Source organism: Brassica rapa, chromosome A01 (genome assembly GCF_000309985.2).
Source record: "Brassica rapa cultivar Chiifu-401-42 chromosome A01, CAAS_Brap_v3.01, whole genome shotgun sequence".
NCBI classification, from domain to species: domain Eukaryota; kingdom Viridiplantae; phylum Streptophyta; class Magnoliopsida; order Brassicales; family Brassicaceae; genus Brassica; species Brassica rapa.
In genome coordinates this window covers 4,806,533-4,822,290 of record NC_024795.2, presented here as the reverse complement: position 1 = coordinate 4,822,290, position 15,758 = coordinate 4,806,533, and the positions used below count along the sequence as shown (strand labels likewise).

At 30.2% G+C, this 15,758-nt stretch overlaps 3 protein-coding genes and 1 non-coding gene across 5 annotated transcripts in view; 3 read left to right on the top strand and 1 right to left on the bottom strand.

Moving 5' to 3' along the window:
* Positions 1-15,758, top strand: part of LOC103856262 (peroxisomal (S)-2-hydroxy-acid oxidase GLO5) — a 382,149-nt gene that overhangs the window by 198,747 nt on the left and 167,644 nt on the right. The gene's annotated exons all lie outside the window — the stretch shown is intronic.
* On the top strand, positions 2,787-11,013 carry LOC103855918 (NAC domain-containing protein 71). Of its 2 annotated transcripts, none has more exons than XM_009132976.2 (4): positions 2,787-8,230; positions 8,343-8,629; positions 8,729-8,950; positions 9,092-11,013. In XM_009132976.2, the coding sequence occupies exons 1-4, from the start codon at positions 8,068-8,070 to the stop codon at positions 9,140-9,142; spliced, it is 723 nt and encodes a 240-aa protein (XP_009131224.1). In that variant the 5' UTR covers positions 2,787-8,067; the 3' UTR covers positions 9,143-11,013. The 2 variants fall into 2 exon arrangements, with proteins under 2 accessions (XP_009131224.1, XP_009131217.1); XM_009132969.2 differs by having other exon boundaries at positions 2,794-8,230; positions 9,034-11,013.
* On the top strand, positions 13,203-13,274 carry TRNAC-GCA. The gene has a single exon. It is a non-coding gene; the product is annotated as a tRNA-Cys (tRNA).
* LOC103855909 lies at positions 13,510-15,026 on the bottom strand. Its single transcript, XM_033273910.1, has 2 exons — positions 14,657-15,026; positions 13,510-13,977 (listed from the first exon to the last, which is right to left on the bottom strand). The coding sequence occupies exons 1-2, from the start codon at positions 14,897-14,899 to the stop codon at positions 13,741-13,743; spliced, it is 480 nt and encodes a 159-aa protein (XP_033129801.1). The 5' UTR covers positions 14,900-15,026; the 3' UTR covers positions 13,510-13,740.

The following is a 15,758-nucleotide window of genomic DNA, read 5'->3' as shown; positions in this document are numbered from 1 at the left end:
ATCTGGACTTTGTAAGACTATGGGCCTTGCCCTTTTATCAAATAAATTTTTGGCGGAAAAAAAAAAAATCACGTCCACTCTTGTGAGAAAACAAATATGTCACATTCAAATATAAGACAATGTGCTAAATGATGACCAACAACTAGTCGCACATTTGAACACGCCCAAATTCGCACATATATGTACACATGCATGCATTACGGTCCAACAAAAAAAAAAGTGTACGCATACATGTATGATTGAGAGAAGGACAAAATCATGGATTGACTGAGACCTTACTTGGTTGGTTCTCAAACTGTCGGGGTTCTTCTTTGTTGCATGTTCAGTTAGTTTTAAACATCGCAGCCTAATAATCTCCCTACTTCTAAAATTAACTTTGAGTTGGATCTACAAGTGTAACCTAATTATTTTGCCTGACGGTAAATTTCATCAAGATTGTGGATCTTTTGGGGTAAAAAGTACACATTGTCGGGATCGTAGACTATTTAGCATAGCAAAAACAAGAAGCACGATGAGGACCATTATGGTGGGTTGGTGTTTTTGAAGTTTTGAACACATCTATGAAATTTATTTTCCACGTCAGGAAGAATTGTAATAATTATTTATATATATACATAACTAATACATCTTAAAAATCCCTTATATATTAATTGAGGAACATTTGAAAAGATGTAACCTCAATTTTGTATTAATTAAAATAGGCCCCAATGCATAGGTGGCACTCAATTAGGTAGTCAATTACATTCAATTGAAAAATAAGTAGGTCCACATTCGATTTTTATATGTTGTTAGATATATAAGTTGGTCAAACTATATGATATAATGATATGATATGATATTTTTTTTCCTTAAATAAAACCTACGGAATTACCATAAATGACTTATATATATGACAATTAATGAGTTTAATAATAAAGATTTGATAACAATGTATATCTCCTCCATCATTTTTTATTTAATTTTATATTATTAAAATAAATTAAACAATCAAATTAGCTATAAAAATAAAATTTAGATTTTTTCGTATATGTTATATTTTGAATTTTTAAAAACGACAATAAATGACTAAAACTATTAAAATTATTATGTTAAAAATTAATGATCAATGGTTTAACATTTTTATTATAAGAAGATACACATGATTTTAAAACCATATGAGTAAAAAAATATCATTTAATAATAAAATAAATAAATATATATATATATATATATATATTAAACACTATATACCATAAGATTACATAAATATTTTAATATTAAAACTTTCAATGAATTTTCAAGAACATTTATAAATTATAAACTTATTAAAGATTTCAGATTGAAAATTTTGTTATCGATGATTTAAATATTTTGTTATAAAACGATATGAACGATCATAGAACCGTATGATTATAAATTCTTATTTAATAAATAACTATACAAAATATACTATTCCTAGAAAAATAGGTTGGTCTATCTTAACTTATATTACACTTTTTATTAAACTAACTATCGAATTGATAAATAACGTACCAAAAAATGTTTTGCACTTTCCTTAAATAAAAGCTACAAAATTACCTAATATGATTAACGTATATGTGAAAATTAATTATAATGAATAATAAATATTTGATAACAATTTTTGTATCTTAGTTCTTTTTTTAATTTTATATTATTAAAATATATTTAAAAATCACATTAAATATATAATAAAAACATTTATAATTTTTCTTATATGTTATATTTTGAATTTTTCAAAACGTCTATAAATTATTAGAAATTTGAAGATCCCCACTCTGAAAATTTTGTGATCAATAGATTTTTTTTTTGTCATAATAAGTTACAAATGATCATAAAATTGTATTAATATGAACTTTTATTTAATATTATAAGAAGATACACATTATTTTAAAACCATATGAGTAAAAAATATCATTTAATAATAAAACATATATATTTATATATATATATAGATTATACTATATACCATAAGATTACATAAATATTTTAATATTAAAACTTTCAATGAATTTTCAAAAACATTTATAAATTATAAACTTATTAAAGATTTCACATTGAAAATTTTGTTATCGATGATTTAAATATTCAGTTATAAAATGATATGAATGGATCATAGAACTGTATGATTATAAATTCTCATTTAATAAATGACTATATAAAATATACTATTCTTAGAAAAATAGGTTGGTCCATCTTGACTTACATTATATTTTTTATTAAACTAACTATCGAATTGATAAATAATCTACCAAAATTTTTTTTGCACTTTCCTTAATTAGAATCTATGAAATTACCTAATATGATTAACGTATATATGAAAATTAATTATTATGAATAATAAATATTTGATAACAATTTTGGTATCTTAGTTCTTTTTTTTTAATTTTATATTATTGAAAGATATTAAAAAATCACATTAAATATATAATAAAAACATTTATATTTTTTCTTATATGTTATATTTGAATGTTTCAAAACGTCTATATATTATTAGAAATTTGAATATTCCCACTCTGAAAATTTTGTGATCAATAGATTATTTTTTTGTTATAATAAGTTACAAATGATCAGAAAATATAACGCATATGAATTTTTATTTAATAAATATTCAAACTAAATAATATATATATATATATATAAACACTAATGATTTAAAGCAACAAGATTGGCTGATCAATTTAGTCGTCCAGTTGAAATCTTTCAAAAGTATGTGAAAGACTAAAGTCAAAGTAAATATGGATTTAGAATAGTAGTTATATTTTACTAACCAAATACCGAAAAAACCGAACCGAACCGAAACCAACCCGATATCCGGATTGAACATCCGTAATCCAAATGAAGCCAAACTATTGTTTCATTCTCCAAAATATAATAAAAATAATAATTTAATCCCGCGCAAGGCGCGGGTCTTATCCTAGTCTTATAGTATATACTAATCAGTGTTTCAAGATATTATGCAAACTTTTCATTGGTTGATGAAAATAAATTAAATAATATCTGATAGTTTTGTTCGTCGTCGGTGGTATCGGTTTAATCTATTAGATAATATCGGCCTTGCTCTTTAGCGGGTGATTTATTCGGTTTGGTGAGTAACATATTGTATCACTATATTTAGCATAGTCTGAGTATCGCTCCATCGTGTATGACAGTATGAGTGAGTTGCTTTGGTTGAAAGGATTGCTCTCGATGTGTCGTTTTCCTCTTCAATTCCTTTATGCTAGCTAGACGTGTACGTGTTTTATAAATGTAAGGTCAAAACCAATGAAAATCAAAAACTATTCTATACATTTTGTTTTCTTCCAATAGGTAAAGTGCAAAAACCATTCTATGTAAGGTCAAAACCAATGAAAATAAAAACTGTTCTATACTGATATGAATTTAAACCCGAATATTTTAAAAGTATATTAGTAACCACATATATTCAAACGTATATAGTACTTCTATATAAGACCATTCACCCTCATATGGCTAGTGTATTCAACATAGAATGTATATCGTATGTCGTAGGCTCTCCTTCCTTATGACGTAGTTACACGTTTTTTTTATTCCACGGAGATCTTTTCTTTTTGTCAACGGCGATAATTATTTGCCTATATTAGAAATCCAAAACTATATTGTGACAATCCGCCCCGTGGGAACTATCTGTCCCGTGGATCCCAGACTCACAGCGCTGCAGCGTACCGATCCCAACTTTTCTATTAGAATAGTTGTTAAAGAGTGAGGTCCTGAGTTTGAGACTCACCAATAATCTAATTATGGAGTTAAAAAAATTCATAATGGAGGAGTTGGGGTCGATGCGCTGCAGCGCTGTGAGTCGGATTCCGAATGAACGAGATGAGTTGTCACATATATATGTTTAGATTTTTGGAATCGTGGAAAAGAAAATACACTAGTTAGAAAAAACGAAAAACACGAGGACCATTATGGTGAGTTGGTGTCGTCGGTGTCGGTTCATGCCTTTGTGCTATGTGAGTAGCTGATTATGACACATAAATTATGGGGGAATAAAACCCAATTGTATGTTTTATTGTTTATTATTTTTCCTATATGATAATATTTTTTAATATGTCAGGTTCAAAAACATATTTATGTTTGCGCCGACAATATAGTGCATGTATTTGATCATATCTACGATATCCACACGAGGCAAAACTGTTCTAATTAATTGAGTGTATATTATCTGTTTATATAGGATGCATCTTTTCTTAAAAGTAAAACTTATGACATATTGTTCCCCGACGTCCTAAGTAACATCATTGAAACCAACGGGATTAGACTAGCGGCGTCTGTGAAATAACTATAATACGGCAAACTTGTAGTTTGATTGATTCATGTTAGTCATCCGAACTATTTTAAATGGTAAGAATATGTGTTGCTATGGATCTCATGGGATTAGTTGATTGATCTAGGTCGCCGAATCCCCACGATTATTAAAAAAACATCATTAAAATTGATGCACATGATAGCGAAGGGAACTAGATTCAATGTTATATAGGATGCATCTTCAAAATCATACTAACGATAAAAGCAGACGTCTTGTTACTTCGTTGGTCTCGGTGATACTCGTTGAGTATCAGTAATATTCCTTAGCGAGCTGGTTTAGTCAGATTGGTGTCTCTCTACTTTTTGGTTGGCAAAGAAGCAACACAGATTGTTTGAAGTTTGCCTGAAAAACGAGATGAATTTTAGGGAAAACATGAAAAAATTGAAACCTTGAATCACATATTCTTTGTTTAGAGATTTTTTTATACTCTCTCCGTTTCATAAAGAATGTCACTTTGACATTTTTCATACAGATGAGAAAATGATTTAAATGCATTTAAGTTTTTTTAGTTACACATATTCAACCAATAGTATTTGAGATAATTAAAATTATTTATAAAATTAATACATTTGTAATTAATTTTAAGCTGAAATTTATATTGGAATTCTAAAATAACACCTTTTTGTAATAAGAAAAAAAAATGCTAAAGTTACACTTAATATAAAATAGACGAAATATTAAATTTGTGAGCTCTGATAAGTGCAAATTTTTGAACCTCTGCATATAAATTTAAAAAATCTGATATTATTGAAGTAGATTCCTGATTCTCTTGCTTATTTTTAATGAGAACCAGTCTGGTAACAAGCTCCTTAGGCACTGACTTCCATGGTAAGTTATAATTATTGTGGGGGACAGTGTAGAGAAATATGTTGGTTCAGTTGGTTTGAAAGCAGGTAAATGTTAGTTGATACCCGCGAGCCATCATTGTTTTTCATTCTTTTTATTTATAGTCAAATACTGTCCTAACGAAATGGAAATATAAATTATATAAGACGAGTTTATTCTATTTTTTCTCTAAAATAGAGTAACTCTATATTAGAGTTTGAGTTTGTTCAAATGGTACTCTATTTTATAGTAGAAAATATAGTGATAAACAAAAAAATAAATTATTCTATACTTGGAGTAAACCTTTTTTTCAAAATATAGTATCATTGGAGCATTTTTACTCTAAACTCTATTTTAGAGTGAAAAATAAAATGGAGTTGGAGATGCCCTAACCATAGAATCAAATCACTTTTCCATAATAGAGAAATAAAAAGGTAATAATGAATATTAAATTTAAAAAATCAAGCAACCATTCGTTGTTTTTATTCCTTTTGTTTTTAATCAAATAGTGTACTAGAGAAAAGGAAATAGTAATTAAAGAATCGTAGAATCAAATCAATTTTTCCATATTTTATAATATTGTCAAAGAATGATGTAGTAATCAATATAAGTTAATAAAAATCAAGCAAAAATAAACAAATTAGAGCCATATTCAAAAACAAAAACGAATATTAAGGTCCTTTTTCTTGTTCAACACATTCATTAATCTGAGAGAAAAATTCAGCCCATAAACGGGTTCAGTGCAACTAACGGGGATCTGAGAAGGGGTTTTACTAAAGGTATTTGTGTTCCAATTTTCCGTTCTTGGCATAGACGGAACTGAAAACTCAACAAAAATAGAGAGAGACTCTCAATGTCTTTGACTCTTTAGCCACACCGTAAATCTCCTTGTCGACAAGTTTGCTGTTGATGACTCTTACAAGAATTTGATTGTCGGAAAATCTCCTTGTCAAGTGTCAACAATTTTGCTGTCAGGGCCAGTTTTATTTCTTTGTTTTCAGTTTTAGCAATTATCAATGGATATATTTATGTCTATTAATTCTTGTTCCATGTTTTCAAAAAATCCCGTGTCTCGACCAGCTTCTTTATTTCTTTTGGTAAAACATATTTACAAACATAAACATTTTCAGCAAGAGAAAAGAACTCCATAAACATCCTTCAATACCAAAACGAACACCATCCTTCAGATAAGCTTTTAGGTTGGCACAAAAACCCATCAAACTATTATTATTTGTAGATTTGAATTTCTTCAAGTCAAACAAAAATCCCAAAAATTTCTCATAATAAGTTGTATCAAACCTTGTCTCAAGAGAAACCATATCGAATATGTAGAATTTGAGATCATATTTGGTATAACGTCTTAATGCGATTCTCCTAATGAATTTGTGATAATGGTTTGACTGTATTATCATTCATGATATCTCTGAAAACTTCGTATTATTTGCTGAAAAATCAAACAAGCAATGAATAAAATTTGGAAAAAGCAATAACTAAATGGATTTCGTCAAAGTTTCGTTATCCATGTCTTATAAGTTGAAAGCGATTTTGTCTTACTCATGCTGCCATAGAAGAAATAGTTTTGGCTACAATAAATCAGAACCGATTTTTATGACCTAAAAGTTATGTGATATTTGGACTCAGGCTAAAACTATTCTAATTGACTTTCTATTGAGTAGGTTGAAAAACTCGAACGTTAGTAAATTTATAGAAAGACCATTTTCATATTAAGTATACTGAAGGAAAACAAAAAAATAGATAACTGTGATGACTTAGTATATACATGTATACATATATGCATATATAATATTTGGAATGAACAAAATTTATGTTAAGGAATCGCAACGCAGTAAAAGAAAAAAAGATTTGTTGATTAATAAAACATAGGAGTATAACCAGATATCTAACTTGGATCAATAATTGAAAATAGTTTAAATGAATTATTAATAAATGAATCACGTTTTAAAAGAGAAAGATGCTAATATATGGGTTATCGTTGATGATAAAATTTTATAAAATAATGAGACAAAATTAATCATTCTCCATTAACTTAAAATTGTTACTGCTTCCATATAATATGGACATAAGAACAAATATATTTTTTAGTAAAACTGAAACCTTGTATTGTGTAGTTGTAAACTTCATGGATAAGCTTTCATTAACGATAGGTTGTATAATAGGGAATGGGTTTACAGCTGAACTGTGGTGTGTCAAGTGTGAACTAGTGTTTATAGCTGAACTGTGGTGTACAAACTAGTGTTATAGCTTTTTAGACCAGGTGGGTCCAACTTCTATTGAAAATTTGGGAACTCTTAAGACAAGCAATGTCTTTATGTGCTTTCGGTGTGTGTCTTGTTAGTTTTCTTCTGATTTTACACTACAATATACAATCCGTATTTTACTTAATTTGCCCAATGGTTCAAAACATTGTGCTATATATATTCATTGCTCCACAACCATTCAACACTCTACCAACTTTCCCTTCCTTAATCCTTCTTCTAAGCTAATTGCTTGCTAATCCCTTTTAATTTCTTATATAGCTAGTTTCCTAATTAAAGTCAGATCACCCTTTTCTTTACTCAGCGTCTTTGACCCCTAGCAATTACCTCTTCTTCATATTCAAACTCCAGTGTACACTCTTCGCTATTTTTTTCCAATTTTAACCTTACTTTTGTGTTTATTGTTTCTCTCTAATTAGATATTAAGAAGGGAAATTTCGTTGATTTCGGTTTGATCTTTTTGTAATTATGAGGTTTCTTTCCGACAATGATCTTATTACAAAAAGAATGCAATCAACATGAGTTTGCAACCCTTTCTTAAGAACAATCAAGTGTCAAAAAGTTTATATTTCTGGATATTTCAAATATTAGTAGTTTTTGATCGCTACAACTATCTTGTATTGCAAGCAACAAGTGTGAATTATGCAAATGGGAAGTTCATCTTTACCTCCAGGATTTAGATTCCATCCAACAGATCAGGAGCTCATAGGCTATTATTTAAGTAGAAAGATAGAAGGTCTTGAGATCGAGCTTGAAGTCATTCCTGTTATCGATTTATACAAATTCGATCCTTGGGAGTTACCAGGTAATTTAAAAACAAAATCATGATTAAATAAGATATTATTCGTAAATCATGTTTAATTATTATGAATTTGTGATTCCTAACCTTTTCTGAAATTTGTCTTTGTGTTTTTTAGATAAGTCTTTCCTTCCAAACAGAGATATGGAATGGTTCTTTTTCTGTCCTAGGGACAAAAAGTATCCAAACGGTTTCCGAACCAATAGGGCTACAAAAGCCGGATACTGGAAACCGACCGGTAAAGACCGGAAAATCACCTGTAGATCGTCGGGTGTTATAACCGGATACCGGAAAACACTAGTTTTCTACGAAGGTCGTGCCCCATTGGGCGAGAGAACTAACTGGTTCATGCATGAATATCGTCTAAATCATGACGATCTTTCTCAAAAATCACCAAAATTCAAGGTAGGAAAATTATTATTTGTTATATCCAATTATATAACGTATACATCTCTTCGATTATTGGAAAAGAAACCCTAAGAACCAAATATGTTTAAATTTCAGGGAGCTTTCGCATTATGTCGTGTAGTTAAGAAGAACCAACTTAAGACTAAAACCTTGAAAAATAAAAATGAACAAGCAGTTGGCTCCGGTTGCTCTAGCCTTGCGACTTCTCCCTGTCGAGATGGAACGATGCAGTTTCAATCATTCAGCCCGTCTTCTTCTACTACATACAAATCTTCTAGCATGTGGATATCTCCTGATTTCATCCTTGATTCCTCCAAGGTACATGCTTATATCTACACCAAAATAGCTTTGTATATAAAAATAGTGGTCTGATGATATGGTTTTGTGATATTTAAATATAGGATTATCCTCAAATTCAGGAGATTGCTTCTGAGTACTTTCCCAACTTTCATTTTCCAGTCAATGCAGCCAACCATCACGTGGGACTTCGCGAGAGTTCTTCTTATTTGAACGCTGATCAGGACATTGACCAATCAATGCAAACTGGTTACTGGCCAAATTATGAATACGACCAAACGGGTTCATTCGGTTACTCAAACCTTTTCTAGATAGAAGGAAATGTGTTGGTCTCTCTTCTGAACTAAAACGCCTTTTAACGTTGGAGTCCTGGAAGAAGAGTTGTCATAAAAAAACAAAGCAGCAACTAGACAAGACAACATAGAGTTGACTTCTAAATCGTGTTCCTTTACAAAACCAGAAAAAAGAGTTGTCATATAGTTGGAGTCTCTTGCACTTTATTCTTAGAATATAATTATATTGGTTGCTTTTGATTTTGTTTTTTGTTTTTATATTACTAATGAGTATATTGTATGCTCTGTAGGATGACTATTTAAACTTCCTAATTTGTAAAACTTAGTAGGGGTTATTGGTTGTTGTATTTTAATGGATTTGAAAATCCGAACTAAATCTAGTGTTATTGGTTCTATGATTTTAAAATATGTATTAAAATTATGTGTTATTGGTTTAATGATTCATAAATTCTATATCAAATCAAGTGTTATTCAATCGTACGGATTAACAAATATATTTGATTTTATAATGGATTTGAATGAATTTGTTTGGACTTTTTTGTTAAAAATACAAAGACTCAAATCCGAGAGAAAACCTCCAGATTTGCAATTTTACTTAGATTTATAAATACTATATAGATTTCTAAATCAATAAAAATATATAAACCAATAACACCTACTTAAAAAGATGATATTGTAGTCTTATTTTTATGTTCCGAAATATATGCAAAGAGAATGACATATTCCAATCATTAATTAACTGAACCATTTTTATAAACTTTAAACCAACTTTGGAAGTGGTAAAATGCACTTGATAGTTTTCAATGTACATACAATTTTTTCCTCTAAAATAGTAATCTTTAAATATAGAGCAAAAATAGATAATATGATATTTCTACCTTTATAAATAGAAAAAATTACAATCTCTATTTTAAAGAAGAAAAAAATTAGAAGTGGACTAGAACAGTTTTGTACATAAATAATATTATATAAGCAAATATAGAGATGAGTTAGAAATGATTTATGAAAACAATACTGTAAAAAAAATTGATACATGATTTTTGAAAATCCATAAAGGGAATTTGGAAAAAGTAAAAGAAGAATATAAGAAGATTCAAAACTGTATATGTAGAAAGGGGCAAATGTGAGTAGCAATTTGTTTAAAGATGTACGAAAAGCCTAAAGGTTTACATTATTCGCTTGTTGAAGAGCTTTAATTATACTTTTCTTCTCACGAGCTTTTTTTAACATTTTATTCTTTAAAACTTACAAGAGTATTATTTTACAATTTTTGCATTTTGATTCATGAATCGATCACCTTTTAGAGATTAATTTTATTTTACGTCACATCAAATTTTCCTACTATGATTAATGATTCCCTAGTTTTGAAAGATTCATTGGTTCATAGGGCATCATTAAAGATTTGAAGGTAAGAGACTCCATCAATTTCTTATAAATAAATATATTAATATTTAATTATATAATTTATTTTCAATCAATTGACCAATAAACAAGAAATGTATGACATAGTCTCTTAGGCCATATGGTTTTTCAGTGTTTTTTTCAAACAAAACATAATAAAAGGTAAGAAGCATTGGCAGAATTGTCTCTTACATCAAGGTTCAAATTCTTTTGAGAAACTATTAGTACACTTTCTAACTGGTTACAAGTGGATGAAAAAAACTTAGTACACATTTTATTATAAAAATGTTAAACATTTTGTATTATTAAAACATTAGAGGATGTTAGTGGGAGTTGAATTAGTAATTATTATCAAAAATTTCAAATTTTATTTTTATTGGTTTATAGATTCGAACATTCTTACTAAAATATCATGTTATTGGTTTGATAATTAATTAATTACAAACAAAGACAAGTAATATTAAAAATATGGTTTTAATGATTCTATGATTTTTCAAAAATTAATGTTATTAGGTGGTCTTATGCGTCATACAATAAAAATTAAAACATTGTAATTTGAGTATATATATATTTATATATATACTAAATAAAATATATTGGTCGATTAAAATGATTTATTATATTTGTTAATAAAATAATTATCAGTTATACAACCAGTGTATTGTATAACATTTACATTCAAATAAATTCAATAACTTGAAACTCGGTTAATCGTATATTATGCTAATTAATCTAACTATAACTTTAAATATTTAAAAATTAAGTATATATGAAATTATTTTCAATTCTATTATTCTAATAATAATATGTAATTGATATGCGTTTATCATAGCCAAATTTTGTCATTATCTATCTTAAGAATCTCGATTATAGTATATAACCAATTATATTATTATTTTATTCTGAGAGAATTTTCAAATCAAAATCTTTGTTATTAAATTTGTACAAGTCACAATAAGATTAAATTTTTTTTATAAAAAATAATAAGAGGTCATTATGCCATATTTTTACTAAGATATGTTATTATTTTTCTTTAAAAATTAATATGTAACGACATATAATTAAAATTATTAAAATCACTTCGAAAATAATGCGTAAGAGACTGATACTTGATATTTTAAACAATTAAACTTATAAAACAAAATTTTCAAAATATTACATAAAGCCACTTGATTTTATAACCTTTTTAAGATGATAAATTTTTAAAACTCTTTACATATTTAAGTAGTTAACATATCCCTCAAACTCTTAAAATCAACACTGACATAAATTCAACTCCAGTCGACTTCTCACTTTAAATTCAACTGTATCCTGAATAATAATGATGCTTTTAAGATGAATAATGAGAAATAATGGGAAATACATCATTAAATCAGAATATCAATTAGAACGGGTCTATCCGGATAAAGTAAAACCACAAGAAAGTTTTGATCCCATAATGGATATCCTAAAAACGTTTTGCTGGAAGGTATGATGTCTCCGAAGATAAAACATTTCTTATGGCAAATAGTATCATGGTGCATAGAAGTAAAAAAAAATTTGAAAGCAGGAGGAATACAAGGAGATATATGTTGGGCTAGACGCGGAGCTGATAAGGAATCAAGAAATCATGTGTTTTTAATGCCCTCCAACGCGTCAAGTTTGGGCGTTATCGAAAATACTATCAAACCCAGCTATTTTTCCTACTAGTGCTCTCTTTACAAATATGGATCATCTTTTTTTGGAGAGTCTTCCCGAAAATGGAAGATCATCACTTTGCGGTGATATTATGATACATTTGAAAATGAAGAAATAACAAAGTTTTTAGTAATTTGGACATTGATTCCAGAGACACGCTCAATCTAGCGGAAACATAATCAACACTTTGGGTTGAGGCACATGTGCTGAACATGCAGAAGGCATCACAACAAGTGGAGGTTAGGCACCTTCCAATAATCACATGACGCTGGTGTTTTATCGACGGTTCGTGGAAAGATAAGGAGACTTATTCAGAGCAAGGTTGGTATAGCACTCTCGAGGGTTTTGATGGATTGATAGGGGAAAAACATTCGGGCAAGTCTCTCACCTCTACATTTGTAGATGGAAGCGCTGATATGGGCAATGGAGTGTATGAAGAACTTACGCCAGTTTCAGGTCACGTTTGCTACAGATTGTTTTCAATTGGTGAAGATGGTTTTAGAACCAGAAGAATGACTGGGGTTTGAAAGTTATCTGGAAGACATAAAAACTTTAAAAATAAGTTTCCTCAGCTCTGAGATCATTCATGTACCTCAGACGGATAATTTACAAGCGGATAATCTAGCACTCAGCGCCATAAAACAATCGTTTTTCGTCGTTCACATGGATGATCAGTTTGGTTTGCAAAGTTAGTATGAGTTTTGATGATAAAAATAAATGATGCTTTTAATGTTTTATAAAAGTTTATCCAGTGAGAAATTCATTATCTTCTATCTCTTCTCAGCACAGCAAGTACGAATCGGAAGCCTCGTATGCATGAGGTTCGGATCTAGAGAAATTCAATGTGGCTGGCCACATGCATAAATCGTTATTAGAATAAACATGTACAGAGTAGTCAACATGGGTCCATAGCTCAGTGGTAGAGCAATTGACTGCAGATCAATAGGTCACCGGTTCGAACCCGGTTGGGCCCTTTATGTTGATTTTTGTAATCCCAGTTTCCCACATTAATACTATGGACCCAAATTATTTGAAATAGCAAGTTTAGTACCCAAGCTTGCATGATTTTGAGTCCCCAACTAAAATCTCCAATTTGAACCTTAACTCAAGCGAAGACAAACTTTTTTGCCAGCTCTCAGTTGTTTAAGGGCAAAGATCTGTAGATGCCGCATGACTAGTCTTATGAAGAGCAACCAAGACAATTCTGAATGAAATATAAAAGTTTAAACCTTAAGAGATTGATGATATCATGTATAAACCACAAAGAACTCGTAGTAATACAAATTACAAAGTCTAATAGATCCAAAACTAATTGTAAAACAAACCCCAAAATCATTTATGTCTCTAATTATAAAACCAGTCTCGTTTTGCTGAGGATTTGAAATGCTGATGAAACAAAAGCTTTCCCTAAGTTCTCTCCTGTGTTCTTTCAAATCATATTCATACTATAAATAATCTTCCTTGATGTTCAATGCATTGCTTGAGTTTACCATCAGAAGACACAACCAGTCTTCTTACTTTAGCAGGTTTTGTTTTGCGTTTCGCCTCAAGCCTTGGCATTGTCTTAGAGCTATGATCATCTTCTGCGTTTGTCGGGTTGTCTCCCTCTTCCAAAAACTCATCCGCGACATCTCCATCTTCATCAACCCTTGACCGTTTTGTATACCACCTTAGTCCCTTATTCAAAACAAGAGAAAACTATAACACAGTGTGTAGGAAAAAGAACAAAATACACAAGAAGAAGAAGATAATACGATCTCTTAACTAAGTAAACTCCACAACACGTCTTCACAATCTAACACTGGAAATCAGATTACTGGAGAAAACCACACCAAAACCAGGATTCGTTTGAAACTGATTATTGCAATTAAGTCATAGAAAAGATTACAGTTTGGCTTCCACTACAGAGCAAGTGATAATTGGAGTACTTGGTTTCTACATAGTGTCTGCATGTCTACTACTCTACCATTCTAAGCAATCTAAGCTAGAGCAACTGAGGTAAATGCTGCCGCTGAAGAAGAGACAAAACCAATTTTTGTAAACCAAACTAAGAAATTAAGCCAAGGACTATATGTAGAACCATTATCTACGATTAGTAACGGTTAAAGAAGGAATCTTTTCTAGTAACTTCACATGATCTATGATTAGAACGGTTAAAGAAGGAATCTTTTTTTTTTTTTGCTAGTTTAAGTGTATTCAAACGAACCTACTCGATCAGAAAGCTAAATGTTTTGGGAGTTTTGTACTTAAGCTAACTAGAGAACTCGTAAGTCAAGTTCCAGACTCCAGTAAAGCAATCAACAAGTAATCAAACTAAGTCAAGGATCGGAAAAATTCAAAAAAAAAAAAAAAAAACCTGAATACCACCGTCTCCGGCGGAGCAAGGCTGAAGAACAGGACCAAGTTGAGACCTTTCGACGGCGACTTGAACCGGAACTCCAAATCCTTTCCTGGGTTGTCCGGTTTCACGAAATCTCGGCTGATTATTCTCCCGCCGCTTATCTCCGTCGCCGGAATCGATGACTGTATCGTCTTCCTCATTCTTTACAGCTTCCTGCCCAAATCCAAACACGCCCGCGAGCTTCTTTAAGAACCCCATTAACAACCTCCCAACCGGAAACAGTTTCTACTTCTTTGATTAGGTCGGAATCAGACAAATCTTCTGTCTGGATCTCTTCTTCTGCTACCTCTGCGCCTTTTTTTCTACTTTGACTGCGCGGTAAAACACGTTTTACTTATGGATCGCTATTAGGCCTGTATAAATGAAAATTCCAGGCCCATTAAGAAATTCCACCGCCAACTTTTCCGTCGTCTTTATTAACCACTTGAATTGTTTCACTTGTGATTCCAAATAGTTTTATGTTGTTCGATTAATATGTGAGGTGATTCAAGTATGATTTGTTAGTTTAAGGAAACTCAATATTAGCCCTTGGGGAAGTGTTCTAAAAATTGAGTCTCGTAGTTAACTAGAGTAGCTAGTATAGCTTGGAGTGAGATATGGTTGTTGCATGGTAATTGCATCTACGCCATTGCTTAACTCAAATTGGTGAAAATTGTGATGTAGATGCTATTCCAAGTATTTTTGTTCTAATATATAGTTGTTGCATGATAATTGCATCTACGCTGTTGCTTAATTCAATTGGTGAAAATTGTGATGTAGATGTATGGTAATTGTTATTACTTTCTTGTTTGCAATTATGTACACCGGTAAAACAAGCTTGGCGATGTCAAACATATCCCCAATGTAAATCTGTTAAGATTCAATCAAACAAAATATTAGGGACAAAATCTCACATCAAAATTTTAAAGAAAATTTTAAGTAAGAGATAAATAAAATGCATCAATTCAGTTATTATCAGTTAGTTTTAGAAAGGAAGATCGTATAATTTAAAGTTGAGTTTGTACCAAGATAGTGAGTTTGAACTGATGAGTAATTTTGAGAAATGCCATTTGTAAAC

Bases quoted from the DNA above. Each gene is read 5' to 3' on its own strand.
- LOC103855918 (XM_009132969.2), top strand. From the start codon at position 8,068: ATGCAAATGGGAAGTTCATCTTTACCTCCAGGATTTAGATTCCATCCA. The intron at 8,630-8,728 runs GTAGGAAAATTA...TTTAAATTTCAG, and splicing joins AAAAATCACCAAAATTCAAG to GGAGCTTTCGCATTATGTCG. The intron at 8,951-9,033 runs GTACATGCTTAT...ATTTAAATATAG, and splicing joins TCATCCTTGATTCCTCCAAG to GATTATCCTCAAATTCAGGA.
- LOC103855909 (XM_033273910.1), bottom strand. From the start codon at position 14,899: ATGGGGTTCTTAAAGAAGCTCGCGGGCGTGTTTGGATTTGGGCAGGAA. The intron at 13,978-14,656 runs GTTTTTTTTTTT...GTTTTGAATAAG, and splicing joins CCGGAGACGGTGGTATTCAG to GGACTAAGGTGGTATACAAA.